The sequence below is a fragment of the Pleurodeles waltl genome, chromosome 2_1, assembly GCF_031143425.1.
Source record: "Pleurodeles waltl isolate 20211129_DDA chromosome 2_1, aPleWal1.hap1.20221129, whole genome shotgun sequence".
Taxonomy (NCBI): domain Eukaryota; kingdom Metazoa; phylum Chordata; class Amphibia; order Caudata; family Salamandridae; genus Pleurodeles; species Pleurodeles waltl.
The window spans coordinates 179,486,754-179,501,845 of NC_090438.1; the positions used below are offsets into that span (position 1 = coordinate 179,486,754).

The following is a 15,092-nucleotide window of genomic DNA, read 5'->3' on the forward strand; positions in this document are numbered from 1 at the left end:
GCTTCCAAAAGGAATCTACAATTTAATCATATTTAAAGGTAGCCCCCATGTTAACCTATGAGAGGGACAGGCCTTGCAACAGTGAAAAAAGAATTTAGCAATATTTCACTGTCAGGACATATAAAACACATTACTATATGTGCTACCTTAACCATACTCTGCACCCTGCCCTTGGGGCTACCTAGGGCCTACCTTAGGGGTGCCTTACATGTAAGAAAAGGGAAGGTTTAGGCCTGGCAAGTGGGTACACTTTCCAGTTCGCATTTACAGTTAAAACTGCACACACAGACACTGCAGTGGCAGGCCTGAGACATGATTACAGAGCTGCTTATGTGGGTGGCACAACCAATGCTGCAGGCCCACTCGTAGCATTTGATTTACAGGCCCTGGGCACCTCTAGTGCACTGTACTAGGGACTTGCTAATAAATCAAATATGCCAATCATGGATAAGTCAAATACATACACATTTTGTAAAGGAGCACTTGCACTTTAGCACTGGTTAGCAGTGGTAAAGTGCCCAGAGTAACAAAAACAGCAACATCAAAGTCCAGCACACATCAACAACCTGGGGAACAGAGGCATAAAGTTAAGGGAGACCACGCCAAGGATGAAAAGTCTAACAATCTCAAACAAATGAATGGATTTACACCATATAACACAAAGGGTCATCTGCAGACCAAAAGCTACCTTTCTACTGAATTTTGTGCAAATCCGTCCAGCGGTTTGGGCTGCAGCCGTGTCTAAAGAGTCTATGTGAATAATTATGGGAAAAGGATTTTTTTTATTTTTCACAACACCGCACCCCACCCACCACCCCCTTCTCAGCCCGTGCTTGACGAATCATCCCATGCACAACAAGACCCAACTTGACTCCTTTTTGGGAAAATTTTGTAAAGATTACAAAGATATAGGCAAGTGAGAAAACATGCGTTTTCTGGTAGAAACTAGGTCCTACCTAGAACTACCTACTGGCGACTGCTAGTAAGTTAAGTGCTTTAGTGAGCCATCTAACCATGTGCCTTCCAGCCCTTATTGTCTTAAGGTGTTAGAGTAATGCATGCTTAGGTGGTTCCGTTTGTCCAGCACTCCATAGTTTCTCAAATGTTCATCTCAACTCTCCATAGTTTACATATTGACATTGTCCCACCCATATTTGTCAGTAAATGTCTCCAGGGACATAACGTCCATTTGGCGTAATGTCCTCCCACCATGAGTGTTCCCACCTCCGTCCAGCACGTCATTTACTAAGGTTCTCATCCAAAATTGTGTGTTTAAGCACCTCCAAGGTAACTCTGTCTCCATACGTCCCATACTAGTTCTTAAAGCAGTGTGTTTAGCAGTCAAACCACTCAGTAGGGACCGAAACTAGAAGATTAGTGAAGTTTAGCAGCCTGGGCAGGACCATCATCCTGGCAAGAATGATCCATTATCTGGAGGCTAAGGGAGCTCCAACATGCCACTGATCTCTTTAATGCCATCAGTGAGACCACCCTGCCCCCCAACAAGGTACAGTCTCAGATCCTTTGGTTGATGATGCATATTTACCCCCCAAATATTAGAAGGTATGAGGAGCCTCTGCTGCATTCCTATCCCAGCTAGGTCCTGCCAATCCGAGCTAACAGCCCATAATGGGATACCTTTGGACCCCCCTTGCTCGGGCTTACCACCGCGAGAAGTGCAATATCAAAAAGAACAGGTGAAAAGGGGAAACCCACTTAAATCGCATGATATATACATTGTTGAGATATATACCTTCGAGTACAATACCCTAATCCATTTAATGCAAACCACCTCTAAATTCATTCTGTCTATAATTGCCTTATGAAATCTAGACACCTAATTAGGGTTTTTTTTATTTTTTATCTACTGTTCTGCAAAGCTTAAAGAATGAGTAGCACTACATAACACACTATTTTTTTGGGGCGCTTGAGTTGTGATTGGGAACATAAACTTCAGGTGTGGTGAACAATTGCACAGATTGTTTGTATTTCTCTGATACATACCAAGGGTGCCCCCCCTCTTTCCCACCTTTGGTCGTATTTACAGAAATGCCAAAGGTAGAGGAGATGAAGTGCTGTGTCAATTGTTTTGTGGATTTTTCCCGACGATTTCTTGGTAGCATGGTGAACAGCTTTTAAGGAAACCCTGTGGGACTGATTATTCCATTGGTAATATTTACTTTTACTTTTTTTCTTTTTCTTTAGGCAGTAGAAAACCTCTGTTCCTATAAGATTTCTGCAAACCTCTACAAACAGTTGCGGCAGATTTGTGAAGACCACATTAAAGCACAAATTCACCAGTTCAGAGAATATCCTTTTTAAGATCAAAATCTGCGATGCTTTCAAAGCATGTTAAAATGATTGATGCACTGAAATCTTTAACTGTGCAGGTGGAAGGCCTTTAAATGGTGCAATATAGCTTGCAGTAAGTAATAATACAGTGGCAGTTTGGTCTATAACAACCTTGTAGTTCACCTGGGAGATCTCTAAATGTTCCCCTTATGAGTATTGCTTTAGTAAAGGGGTTTACTTGATGCAAGAGGAACATATATTTGAATTTGCAATATATTTAAAAAGTGGAAAAAGAGCAGCCAACAAAAAACATAATGTGTGTCATTTGTCTTTGTCTTTTTTTCCTAAGTGTAATAGTTTTTATACCTAATGTCTCTTTTAACTGAATATTAGTTAAAAGATGGATCTGTAATGGGATGTTTATGCTTTACTAATGGAGAGTCCTTACAGTCTGCTTCCATTGAAAATCACTTAAACATAGCAAATTGTTAATACATAGTTAGCTCTTCGTTGAATGTGTGTCTGCATACTCTCGTTCGCTGGGTACTCCTGCAACCTACTGTTGGCCTGGGGCATTGCAACTTGTTTTTCTTCAAGGAAGGTTCGAGTCGTGGGTGATTCCTCCCTTAGTCTATCTACAATGTTCATTGATTTGGATGTGTTGAGTAACAGCTCTGAGACACACGTATCCTTGCAGCTTTTTCAAGCCCCCTTGCTCTGCTTGTCCAGACTTATTTACTTATTTATGGGTCCAAACTGAGGTGGCTTGGTGTGAAAAATAACAGTGGATTGGGATGCGTCCCGAATAATTAATTACCACTAGCTGATGGGTAGAACGCTTGAATCAATACATTTTTTTATTTTTTATTTTTACTTTCCTGGGCTCCAGTGACCTCACTGGCACCTAGCCAATGGATCCACCCTCCACCCCTTGGTGGTGCATACATCATGGAAATGCCCCTCTTCGTGCATCCTCGGCTCTTCACCTTGACATTGCTGGCAAGTGTGTGGCAATTGCAACAGCTACCCACTGAAGTATCGCCAATTCTGTTGCTTTACTGGCAAGATATGACAGATTTCATTGGGATGAATAGGAGGTGCTGGTGCAACTCCTCCCCAAAATCGGCAGGAGGGTCCGGTGAGGGAGGGGACTCTTAATAGAGGGGAAATTCATTTTGACAGAAAATATCCGCTTTGCATGGGATTCCACGGATATTGCTTCCTGCAGTTCAGCTGTGCCAGCTGGCACGGCTACGCATCTTTTAAGTTCGACAGGAGGTACAGCACCTCCCTGACACTCCATTCCTTGGGATTCATCTTTGGGCCCCAAGTGGATGAGACGTTGGCACAAATAAAGGAGGACACTGAGATAGTGAAGTCAATGGGACGCTTAAAAAATGCCTTCCCGGGGGGACTTTTGCAGGCAACACGCCCTGCCCAGGCAGGTACCTACACGTGCCTCCAGAAGACCTTTCACGATTAGAGGCAGCTGGTAATGGAGTCTCTGCCTTCAAGTACTGACATGCTGGTGCAGGCCCTGTACCCCTGCAGGCAGTACATCATCCTACTCCCCCGGCAAGAAGACTTCATAGCTGAACTAGATCTCAAGGACGCCAACTTTCATATCTCCATTCACCCTGCCTATCACCAGTATTTTTGTTTTATGGTAAGTGGACAACACCTCTAATTCAAAGATCCCTACACTTAGCAGTCACTACAGCAGCCGGAGGTTTTATTAAATGCTTGGCAGTGGTGGCCGTACGTCTGCACAGAGGTGGCATTCATATTTTCCCATACCACAATGACTAAAAACAGCAGCAGGCAACAATGGATACACACACTTATAAAGTGGTGTCCCTAGTCCACAGTGTAGGGTTCATCATTAGCATCAAGAAATCCCACCTCTAACTCCAACAAATTCAGCCCTTCCTGGACTCTGTGTTAAGTGCTGCCACTGGGGAAAGCTTGCCCCAAACAGAAGAGGGTGGTAGCATTTCAGCAACCATTGCCTCTTTTTCATTCTATTGGCCCACTCACTCTAAGGACTGAAATGAAGTGCTTAGATATGATGGCTTCTTGCATAGCAACTGTGGCATTCAACAGACTACAGTTGCCCTCACTTGAGTATTATTCACCTACTTCTGCCGCTGTCATCACCATTGACTCTTCATTCACTGGGTGGGGCACACCTTGCCCCAACATGACTATGCACAATGCCTGGACACCTCGGTATCGGGGCCAACACATCACCTACCTATAACTACTGGCACATCGATGCCTCTTCAAGATGCTAGATGCCAAGAGGCATCTTTACTATATTGACATGACTAACTCCATCTGAAAAACTAGCTCTTTGTAGCTTTTGCTAAACCCCATAAAGTTCACCCCATTTGCAAGACAGGCATTGCAAGATGGATTGTCAAGTGTATCCAAATTTGGTATGTCAAATAGGTACTCTACCTGCCAAAGGGAAGAGCACACTCAAAAAGAGGGCGACCACGGCTTTGAGGCAACATCCCATTAGCAGATATCTACCTGGTGAACACCACACACCGTTATAAAGCACCAATGTATGAACATAGTAGTCTGTAAGTAGGTTACAGTCTGTATTATCTGCCTGCTAGCCACTTCTAAAGGGAAAATCTGCTTTGCATTCAATGCAGAGCAAGTGTATTCTACAGCCACGCATGCTGCGAACGAAACATGTTTATTACCCTGTAATAACCTGTTTGTCATGTACAGTGCCATGGGTTTACAAGCACCCACTCTCCTCCCCCATAAGTTGGCAATGATGATGCATGTTTACTTTTCTCACATTACGTCTTTACCAGCATACAATACTTTATGGCCCATCAGTTTCTTACTCTGCACTCCACTTTCACCTCTCACCTCTCACCTGATAAGCGGAAAACAAACTGTGAGGGAGTCTGTGCACAAGCTCATTGTGGACTAAGCATGGAGTTGCAGCGCGTCCCGTGACTCAAAGTTCTTTGAAGAAAAACAAGTTGTAATGTATGAGCCCATCACTAGATGCAAGATTATGCAGAGCCTGTCAATCTACAACCCTACATGCTACAAATATATACTTGCAGAAAAAGTGACATTTTCCATATTTTCTGGTAGACTGAATATGAATGCTTTTATGGATTCTGTTGAATTTATGCGAAATAGTTTTCTTAACTTCTGTGCACGGATTCCTTAGATAGCGTTCTCTTTCTAAAGAAAATAGACAAATGCTGGCAGGATCATTGCCGACAAATGGTAAGTACGTGATTTTTCTGTTATTCGTTGGTGGTTGTAATTCAGAAAGTTTTTAAGCAGTAACATTTGGAAGGCAGGAAGTCTATCTGATAAAATGTTATTTGTGACAGACGAGATGGCTCAGTTAGTTCATTGCTTGCTTTTGACAGCTTGTGTGACATGCTAATCTCATGTTGAAATCTCTTGAGGACCATGTAACGTTTTATCCTTCCAAATATATGGAATTGAGAACAATAAATAGATTATTATTAACCTTGTACTTACAGTGTTCAATTTCTGCAGCAGCGAGTAATCTATCACAGGCTACATGTACTACAGTCCTGCTAAATTCATGTTCTTCTATTCAGCTTCCACAACTTACCAAAATCCTTCCTTCTTGTTCTTCCAGTATTAACCCTGTTCTTGTCCTCCCAACTCGTGCCCCCATACCGTCTACCACGGTGTCAGTAGAATCTTGGTTGCAATGTGCCTCCATGTCGCATGCCTGCTTATTCAGGTCTTCCGTTACCTATCTGTCCCCGGTTCTTTACTCTGCTTTGCTGATTTTTTTTCCTTCTTTATTTGATTGTAAGTTGTAGTTGTGCAGAATAGTTTAAAAACTTAAACAGAATGTCCTGTTGTGATTTTATAAATAAATCAAACTGCAGTTTGCCAGTTTTTTAGTTGTTCATGTACCTAAACTGCTACTATGTCCTCCTTTCCATTAATACACACTGTGATTTGCTGCATTGTTTCATCTGAAGAGGAGAGAAAATGCTTTCACAGGACAAAATGTTTAATTTTGAAGGTTAGGTAGATTCGCAAAATGGGCAAGGTTGAACATTCTTTATGGTCTCTGCTGCGGACCGCCCTAGCTGCGTGTCAGAGCCCTCATGCAGTACTTATTGAGACTGTGGTTGTGGGTGATGCCCATCACACCTGTTTTGGAGGACGGACACATACTTTTTCTCATCAGAGATTGACCGTGAGCAGGAGGGAGAAAGGAAAGAAGGAGGGAGAGAGACTGAAAAACGCACACAAAGGGAGAAAGCTTGGACCAGCAGGAGTGAGATAAAGGGGGCAACAGTGTGGTAGAGGATTAAAGAGGCCTGAGATACATTCAACACTATGTAGCCTTGGTATTTGGCACAATGATTTTTAATAGCACTTTTGGAACAGAGCTTTGGGCATCGTCACTCGTTCTTTTACGCATAAACATACAGCAGATAAGTGTGGGCTTCTAGTTAGCCCCTTTCTGACATTGACTGTGCCATTTGTTTTGGCTGAGTAGGCTCTCTTTAAAGGACTATCAGTAGTTACCAGGGATACCTTTTCCACGCATACCTTTACCTTGTTTTTTTTACAACACGAACTTTGAGACGGTTGTATCACACTATCGTATTTTACTACTCATTGCCTGTGGTATTTTCAGATTTTCTTGTTTGTATAGGTGTGTGTTTGTGTATGTATAATATATATATTTTTTTTTTTTGGGGGGGGTGATGGTTATCCCAAGCCTAAAAACCGCTTACCTGCTCCTGAAGCCTGAAAAATGTTTGTCACTCTTTACCACTACCTGCCCCTGAACAATAAAAACGGTTCTCATAATCATTGGCAAAGCCAAGCTGCTCAAAAATGGCTGCTTACATACATCTACATATATGGCTGGCATCTTGTAGTGGTATATGGCCACTATGCATCCATGGTGGTATCTGTGGGGGTGGAATTATCAAAACCAGTTGCGCCACTTGTTATAGCAAAGGCGAAACCTATTGTTCTAGCTTGGTATCAATTTCTCCCTTGTATTCTTCTTGCACTGGCACTGTTATTTTATTTTTCTGCAACCAGGGTTTTTTCTGTATTTCCGCTTCCTTGGTTGTTTTCCTTGTTTTGTTGTTGCATCCGTTGGTCACTGACTTCAAAGAATGCTGAAACTGTACTCGCCAATTCTTCTCAGGTTTGTGTGATGTCACGTAGTTTGGTTCAGAGTATTCCACGCTTTTTCTGTATAGATGTTACTACTATGGTTAACCTTTGTAAGCCTGTAGTCTTTTTGGTTTGAAGATCGGTTAAGGGCTGCTCAGAAAGTGTTTGTCATTTAACCACATTGCTCCTCAAACATATTGTGCTAGATTGAGACCCAAAATAATATGCTAGAATTGAATCAACACATTTTCTTTGATTTGCAGATCATGATTAGGAGTATATTTTTATTTTTGGACCGGACATATGTTCTTCAGAATTCAATGCTGCCATCGATTTGGTAAGAATGTAAAACACATTTGCAGTATATGTGAAATAGTACACACATTGAAATAAATTTTATTTACAGCTTTCTGCATAGCTAAGCTAATGCATCTTAATAAGCGCTAAATGAAGTGTTCACTTCTGGGCTGCATTATTTAAAGCTTTGGATTGTGTTTAGTGGCTATTCCATTTTTTCCTTAATGTCATAACTTGTTTAGAAAATGGGACTGGTGTGTTTTTTTTTTTTTTTTTTTTTTTTTTTTTTTTAACATAGTTGTTCCTAAAATGTACAATAGCAAAAATCCAGAAAGAAAGCTGTGAATAGCTGATGAAAAGGCCTGGCACAGTAAGAACCTTGTAGAGGAACAACCTAGATTAAAGACTGGATGATTCTTGCTACATCCCTCCCTATGCATTTGGGCTCTTTTAAATGACCGCAAGTGAAATATGCTATATGTTTTTTCAAAAGGTTTTTATTTACTTTTTTTTGCATGTAAAAGTGCATCTATTCATACATCTCATCACATATTTAGCAGGATAATCACGGTAAGATTTCATGCTGTGGGTGGATCTCAAATTATCCTCCTTCCCAGGGTGTTCTGATACGCAAGCAATAGGTAATAGTGGAGGGAATGATCCAGCCATGAAAATAACTTATTTGGTGTGTGTACGAGAGTATCCTCCTCTAGGGAGGGTAAAGGTGGAACTCTAGCAAACTTGGAGGGGGAGGGACGTGAATGCAAATGGGGTCCACTGGATAGGGACTAGAATACCATTGTCACACGGGTGACTGTGGCAGTTGTGCACTCTGCCCAATGTCTGTTAACCACGTGAGGCAATGGTCTGATCTAAGTGAAGGAAGGTTTGGTGGTAAGGGAGAAAGGACTTCTACCTCCCCTCCCCCTTCTATGTTCTGAAAGGTTATGTCCGAAGCTGAAACTTGGGGATTTTGGGGGGGGGAGGGAGTGAAGGGAAGGAAGGTTGGGGGAGGGGAAGGTGGATGGGGGGTGGCTGAGGAGAGGGCGGAGGGGATTGGGGGGATGTGGGCGAGTGGTTCAGTGAAGGGCATTTTGCTGATCTAGTATCATGGAGAGAGGGGGATCATTTGGTATAGGCTCAGTGAATCGAGATAGTAGCATATCTCACATCAGGGGCTATACCTAATCTGTGTAGGCCCGTTTTGCTCCTCTCTGCACAGTTGCCTCTGCCTCCGCCCATCAACTCACCGCTGTAATCCATGCTTCACCACTACAGGGAGGGGTAGCATTCTTTTATTTCACTGTTATTGGCCCGTGCACGGGCCAGAACGCTAATGCAGGAGGCGTTTTTGTACTTTTTCATCCTTTATAAATCCTCAAACGGCCAAAGTGTATCTCCCAGTTATTTAATGAGGGTAGAGCTGTGGTTGCTAAGAGCATTTGGGTGACTTCCTGCCAACAGTATGAGAGGTTCTGGGAGTCCCCACAGTATGAGTTTGAGGTTGGCTGCTGAGGAGCCACAACAGGCACAGGTGTCTGGAGCAGCTGGGAATATAAAATGAATACATGCTTGTGAGAGAAGCTCTGTTAAGGATGTAAGTTGGAGAAAGGGATTATGTGAGATCTTGCGGGGAACTCACAAACCAGCACCTATTCTTTTTCATGCAATGCTTTGCTGACCTCGACCTCCTAGGTTTCAGGTAAGTGTTGTTCAGAGACCATAGAATGGATTACCAGTGCCCTTCTGGTCCGGGTTATCAGTTTCCGTCTATTACCTAGTGTGTATAGGCAATCAATAAGGAATTTTTTGGTTGGTTCGGTGCTCTTGCATTGCAGGAGTCTGCAAATAGAACCATAGGTGAGGAACTGGTCTGGATTATATTGGGTTTGTAAGTCTTCAAATGTCTGCAATGCCCATCTTGGAACAGGTAACTGAGAGTGGAGAGACCTGCTCTGTCCCATAGTTGCAAGTCTCATCTGGAGAGATTGCTGATGCACTTAGGGAGACCTGATAGAGAGAGAGACAGTGCACAGGAGGAGAAATTCCAAGTTAGCCTGCAGCACCTAGTTAAGCACAGCGACTATTCGTGTCAAGCAGCTGAGCCCTCTTAGCGGGCCCACCCCCGGTGACACCACCAGGCAAGCCACTGCAGCATAATACCTAAAAAAAAAAATATATATATATAGCTCGAAATTCGGGGCACCTAGTCCTCCAGAGTCTGATGGAAGCTGTAGTTTCCCTAGGGCTACCCTCAGTCTTCAGTTGTGACATATGAGCTACCGTAGACATTTATCCAAGTTTTGGAACGTCTTTCGATGGGGAATCACTGGAATATTGGCGAAGTGGTATAGGAAGCGGTGGAACATCATCATTTGTGCCACAGCCATGTTGCCCTCGTTATGCTGAGTTCCTTACTGAGACATGGTTAGATGCCTCTTCTGGTTCGGACATTGCCCAGGCCATACCAGATGGCTAATCGGTTCTCCACTCAGATTGGGAAAACAGAATGGGATGAGGAGTTGCTGTGATTTACAAATCATGCCTTTTCTGTTCAGTGGGGACATTGGAGGAGTTGGTTGAGGCAGAAACTTTTGGTGAGACACTAGCTAATAGTCTCACCATTCTTTCTGCAGTTTTCTAATTTCACAATACTTGGAGATGTCAACGTCCATGTAGAGGATTGTGCATATAGTGCATTGATGGAGGCAATGACAGATTTATATCCTAAACAATAAAAAAGTGAATGGTCACACTTGTAAATTGGGCCACGCACTTGATCTGATTTTTCTCGTATTGCCGCAACCTAAGATGCAATTCTCAATCAGTGGCATGATCTTATTTTGCTAGTGTTCTTCATTGAGAGATTCCAAGCCAGGGATTCCAGTGCAATCATACGATAAAATCTCAGAGACTAATCTGCCTAGGGACTTGGGCCCCTTTGGGATTAGCCTGAAGGGTAATTCAGAGTTTGATGTTTTGACTTTCCATACATCCTTATTCCACACTGTTGAAAAATTAGTCCCATTGACCACTGGCTGCCCATAAATGAACACATTAAATTCAAGGGCCTGTTGATTAACTTTCGATTGGTTTAGAAAAAGAGACTCACTTACCTCAGGAGCAGGATTTGAGTGTCAATCGAGAGCCCATCCATCGCTGTAGGAAGTTGGCTCTGTATAGACTATCTCAAAGTAAGAGATAGTGTGCACAGAGTCCAAGGGTTCCCCTTAGAGGTAAGATAGTGGAAAAATTAGATCATTCTAATGCTCTACTTTGTGGTAGTGTGGTCGAGCAGTAGGCTTATCAGAGGGTAGTGTTAAGTATTTGTTGTACACACACAGGCAATAAATGAGGAACACACACTCAAAGACTTAACTCCAGGCCAATAGTTTTTATATAGATGTGTAAAGAAATGGCTCCCTGTTGCAGTTACCCCCCACTTTTTGCCTGATACTGATGCTGACTTGACTGAGAAGTGTGCTGGGACCCTGCTAACCAGGCCCCAGCACCAGTGTTCTTTCACCTAAAATGTACCATTGTTTCCACAATTGGCACACCCTGGCATCCAGATAAGTCCCTTGTAACTGGTACCTCTGGTACCAAGGGCCCTGATGCCAGGGAAGGTCTCTAAGGGCTGTAGCATGTATTATGCCACCCTAGAGACCCCTCACTCAGCACAGACACACTGCTTACAAGCCTGTGTGTGCTGGTGAGAACAAAATGAGTAAGTCGACATGGCACTCCCCTCAGGGTGCCATGCCAGCCTCTCACTGCCTATGCAGTATAGGTAAGACACCCCTCTAGCAGGCCTTACAGCCCTAAGGCAGGGTGCACTATACCATAGGTGAGGGTACCAGTGCATGAGCACTGTGCCCCTACAGTGTCTAAGCAAAACCTTAGACATTGTAAGTGCAGGGTAGCCATAAGAGTATATGGTCTGGGAGTCTGTTTTACACGAACTCCACAGCACCATAATGGCTACACTGAAAACTGGGAAGTTTGGTATCAAACTTCTCAGCACAATAAATGCACACTGATGCCAGTGTACATTTTATTGTAAAATACACCACAGAGGGCACCTTAGAGGTGCCCCCTGAAACTTAACCGACTATCTGTGTAGGCTGACTAGTTTTAGCAGCCTGCCACAAACCGAGACATGTTGCTGGCCCCATGGGGAGAGTGCCTTTGTCACTCTGAGGCCAGTAACAAAGCCTGCACTGGGTGGAGATGCTAACACCTCTCCCAGGCAGGAATTGTCACACCTGGCGGTGAGCCTCAAAGGCTCACCTCCTTTGTGCCAACCCAGCAGGACACTCCAGCTAGTGGAGTTGCCCGCCCCCTCCGGCCAGGCCCCCACTTTTGGCGGCAAGGCCGGAGAAGATAATGAGAAAAACAAGGAGGAGTCACTGGCCAGTCAGGACAGCCCCTAAGGTGTCCTGAGCTGAGGTGACTCTAACTTTTAGAAATCCTCCATCTTGCAGATGGAGGATTCCCCCAATAGGGTTAGGATTGTGACCCCCTCCCCTTGGGAGGAGGCACAAAGAGGGTGTACCCACCCTCAGGGCTAGTAGCCATTGGCTACTAACCCCCCAGACCTAAACACGCCCTTAAATTTAGTATTTAAGGGCTGCCCTGAACCCTAGAAAATTAGATTCCTGCAACTACAAGAAGAAGGACTGCCTAGCTGAAAACCCCTGCAGAGGAAGACCAGAAGACGACAACTGCCTTGGCTCCAGAAACTCACCGGCCTGTCTCCTGCCTTCCAAAGATCCTGCTCCAGCGACGCCTTCCAAAGGGACCAGCGACCTCGACATCCTCTGAGGACTGCCCCTGCTTCGAAAAGACAAGAAACTCCAGAGGACAGCGGACCTGCTCCAAGAAAAGCTGCAACTTTGTTTCCAGCAGCTTTAAAGAACCCTGCAAGCTCCCCGCAAGAAGCGTGAGACTTGCAACACTGCACCCGGCGACCCCGACTCGGCTGGTGGCGATCCAACACCTCAGGAGGGACCCCAGGACTACTCTGATACTGTGAGTACCAAAACCTGTCCCCCCTGAGCCCCCACAGCGCCGCCTGCAGAGGGAATCCCGAGGCTTCCCCTGACCGCGACTCTTTGAACCTAAAGTCCCGACGCCTGGGAGAGACCCTGCACCCGCAGCCCCCAGGACCTGAAGGACCGGACTTTCACTGGAGAAGTGACCCCCAGGAGTCCCTCTCCCTTGCCCAAGTGGAGGTTTCCCCGAGGAATCCCCCCCTTGCCTGCCTGCAGCGCTGAAGAGATCCCGAGATCTCTCATAGACTAACATTGCGAACCCGACGCTTGTTTCTACACTGCACCCGGCCGCCCCCGCGCCGCTGAGGGTGAAATTTCTGTGTGGACTTGTGTCCCCCCCGGTGCCCTACAAAACCCCCCTGGTCTGCCCTCCGAAGACGCGGGTACTTACCTGCAAGCAGACCGGAACCGGGGCACCCCCTTCTCTCCATTCTAGCCTATGTGTTTTGGGCACCACTTTGAACTCTGCACCTGACCGGCCCTGAGCTGCTGGTGTGGTGACTTTGGGGTTGCTCTAAACCCCCAACGGTGGGCTACCTTGGATCAAGAACTAAGCCCTGTAAGTGTCTTACTTACCTGGTTAACCTAACAAATACTTACCTCCCCTAGGAACTGTGAAAATTGCACTAAGTGTCCACTTTTAAAACAGCTATTTGTGAATAACTTGAAAAGTATACATGCAATTTTGATGATTTGAAGTTCCTAAAGTACTTACCTGCAATACCTTTCGAATGAGATATTACATGTAGAATTTGAACCTGTGGTTCTTAAAATAAACTAAGAAAAGATATTTTTCTATATAAAAACCTATTGGCTGGATTTGTCTCTGAGTGTGTGTACCTCATTTATTGTCTATGTGTATGTACAACAAATGCTTAACACTACTCCTTGGATAAGCCTACTGCTCGACCACACTACCACAAAATAGAGCATTAGTATTATCTATTTTTACCACTATTTTACCTCTAAGGGGAACCCTTGGACTCTGTGCATGCTATTCCTTACTTTGAAATAGCACATACAGAGCCAACTTCCTACAAGATGAATATCTTTTCTTAATTTATTTTTAGAACCACAAGTTCAAGATTTGAAATAAATACAAAAAATGCAAGGTACTCCACACAGGTAAGTTAGGAACTTTGAATTAGTGCAATAGCATACACAAAATGGCAAAAAGCTAATTTAAAAGTGAACACTTAGTGCAAAAATCAACAGTTCCTGGGGGAGGTAAGTAATGGTTAGTTTGTCAGGTAAGTAAGACTCTTACAAGTCTTAAGTTCCTGGGCATAGGCAGCCCACTATTGGGGGTTGAAGGCAACCCCAAAGTTACCACACCAGCAACACGGGGCCGGTCAGGGGGAGCCTCTGGATTCTCTCTGCATGCGTCGCTGTGGGGATCAAGGGGGGTCGTCCCTGGCTACTCACGAGGTATCAGTCGCCTGGGTGTCCTCCCTGTAGTGTTGGTTCTCTGGAGCTCGAGCAAGTGGCGTTGGGTGCAGAGGGTGAAGTCTCACGCAGAGGTGTTGTATGATAAGGGGGAATGCTTGACAAGTGGCTGCACGGAGGCAGCGGTATCCTTTCTAGGGCTGCCTCAACCCCCTTCCTCACCTATTGCCTCAACAGCCACCTTTGGTGTGGGGTTTCGGGGTCTGTCCCTTCTGAAGGGCTGATGCTGTTGAAATCCCGAATAATTCTGCAGTTATGTTGCAGGCTTTGTTCTCTTTGGAGCCAGTTGGTGTCAAAAACCAGTCCTGGCAGGCTATACCATGTGTGTCCCCTTTAAACTTGCGGTAGCAGTGTCTCATACTCTCTACAAGCATTTCTTTTTTTTTTTTTTTTTTAACCTGGGGGCACGAAAAGATGGTCACTATCAAAGTGGGTATCGATTGGGTATTGCTGGACATTTGCTAGAAATTCACAGACCCTTAGATACGCATATTTAAGAAGGATAATACTAGTATAAACCACCATGGAGGCAGTATCAACTGCATCTAAAGCACAAGTTTTTCTTTTGATATTGTCTTCCCTTCTTGAACTAGTTCTTTACCGAGTTTGTGTTAGGATTCAGCGGGATTCCTAACTAGCTGCTTCATTTCCTCGCAATGACACCGACCATAGTATCATGAGACAAGGTGTATGGAACTGGCAATGCACCACTGTCCCTACGCAACACTCTTCTTTAGTGTTAATTTTCTAGCTCTACTTATCTGAACTTAGTGCATCCCCAGGGCCTTGGGTGGATGCTCACTTCAGAACAGTGTGACCAACAAAGAAGTCCCAGTA

The 15,092-nt window shown here is 44.5% G+C and overlaps 1 protein-coding gene across 3 annotated transcripts in view; it reads left to right on the forward strand.

Moving 5' to 3' along the window:
* Nucleotides 1–15,092, forward strand: part of CUL4B (cullin 4B) — a 581,072-nt gene that overhangs the window by 81,197 nt on the left and 484,783 nt on the right. For 2 of the 3 annotated variants that reach the window (XM_069212058.1, XM_069212075.1), the window contains exons 4-6: nucleotides 2,206–2,309; nucleotides 5,484–5,553; nucleotides 7,722–7,795. In XM_069212058.1, coding sequence (XP_069068159.1) covers nucleotides 2,206–2,309; nucleotides 5,484–5,553; nucleotides 7,722–7,795 — 248 coding nt within the window. The remainder of the gene's footprint in view (nucleotides 1–2,205; nucleotides 2,310–5,483; nucleotides 5,554–7,721; nucleotides 7,796–15,092) is intronic. The other variant, XM_069212066.1, reaches the window with a different exon arrangement.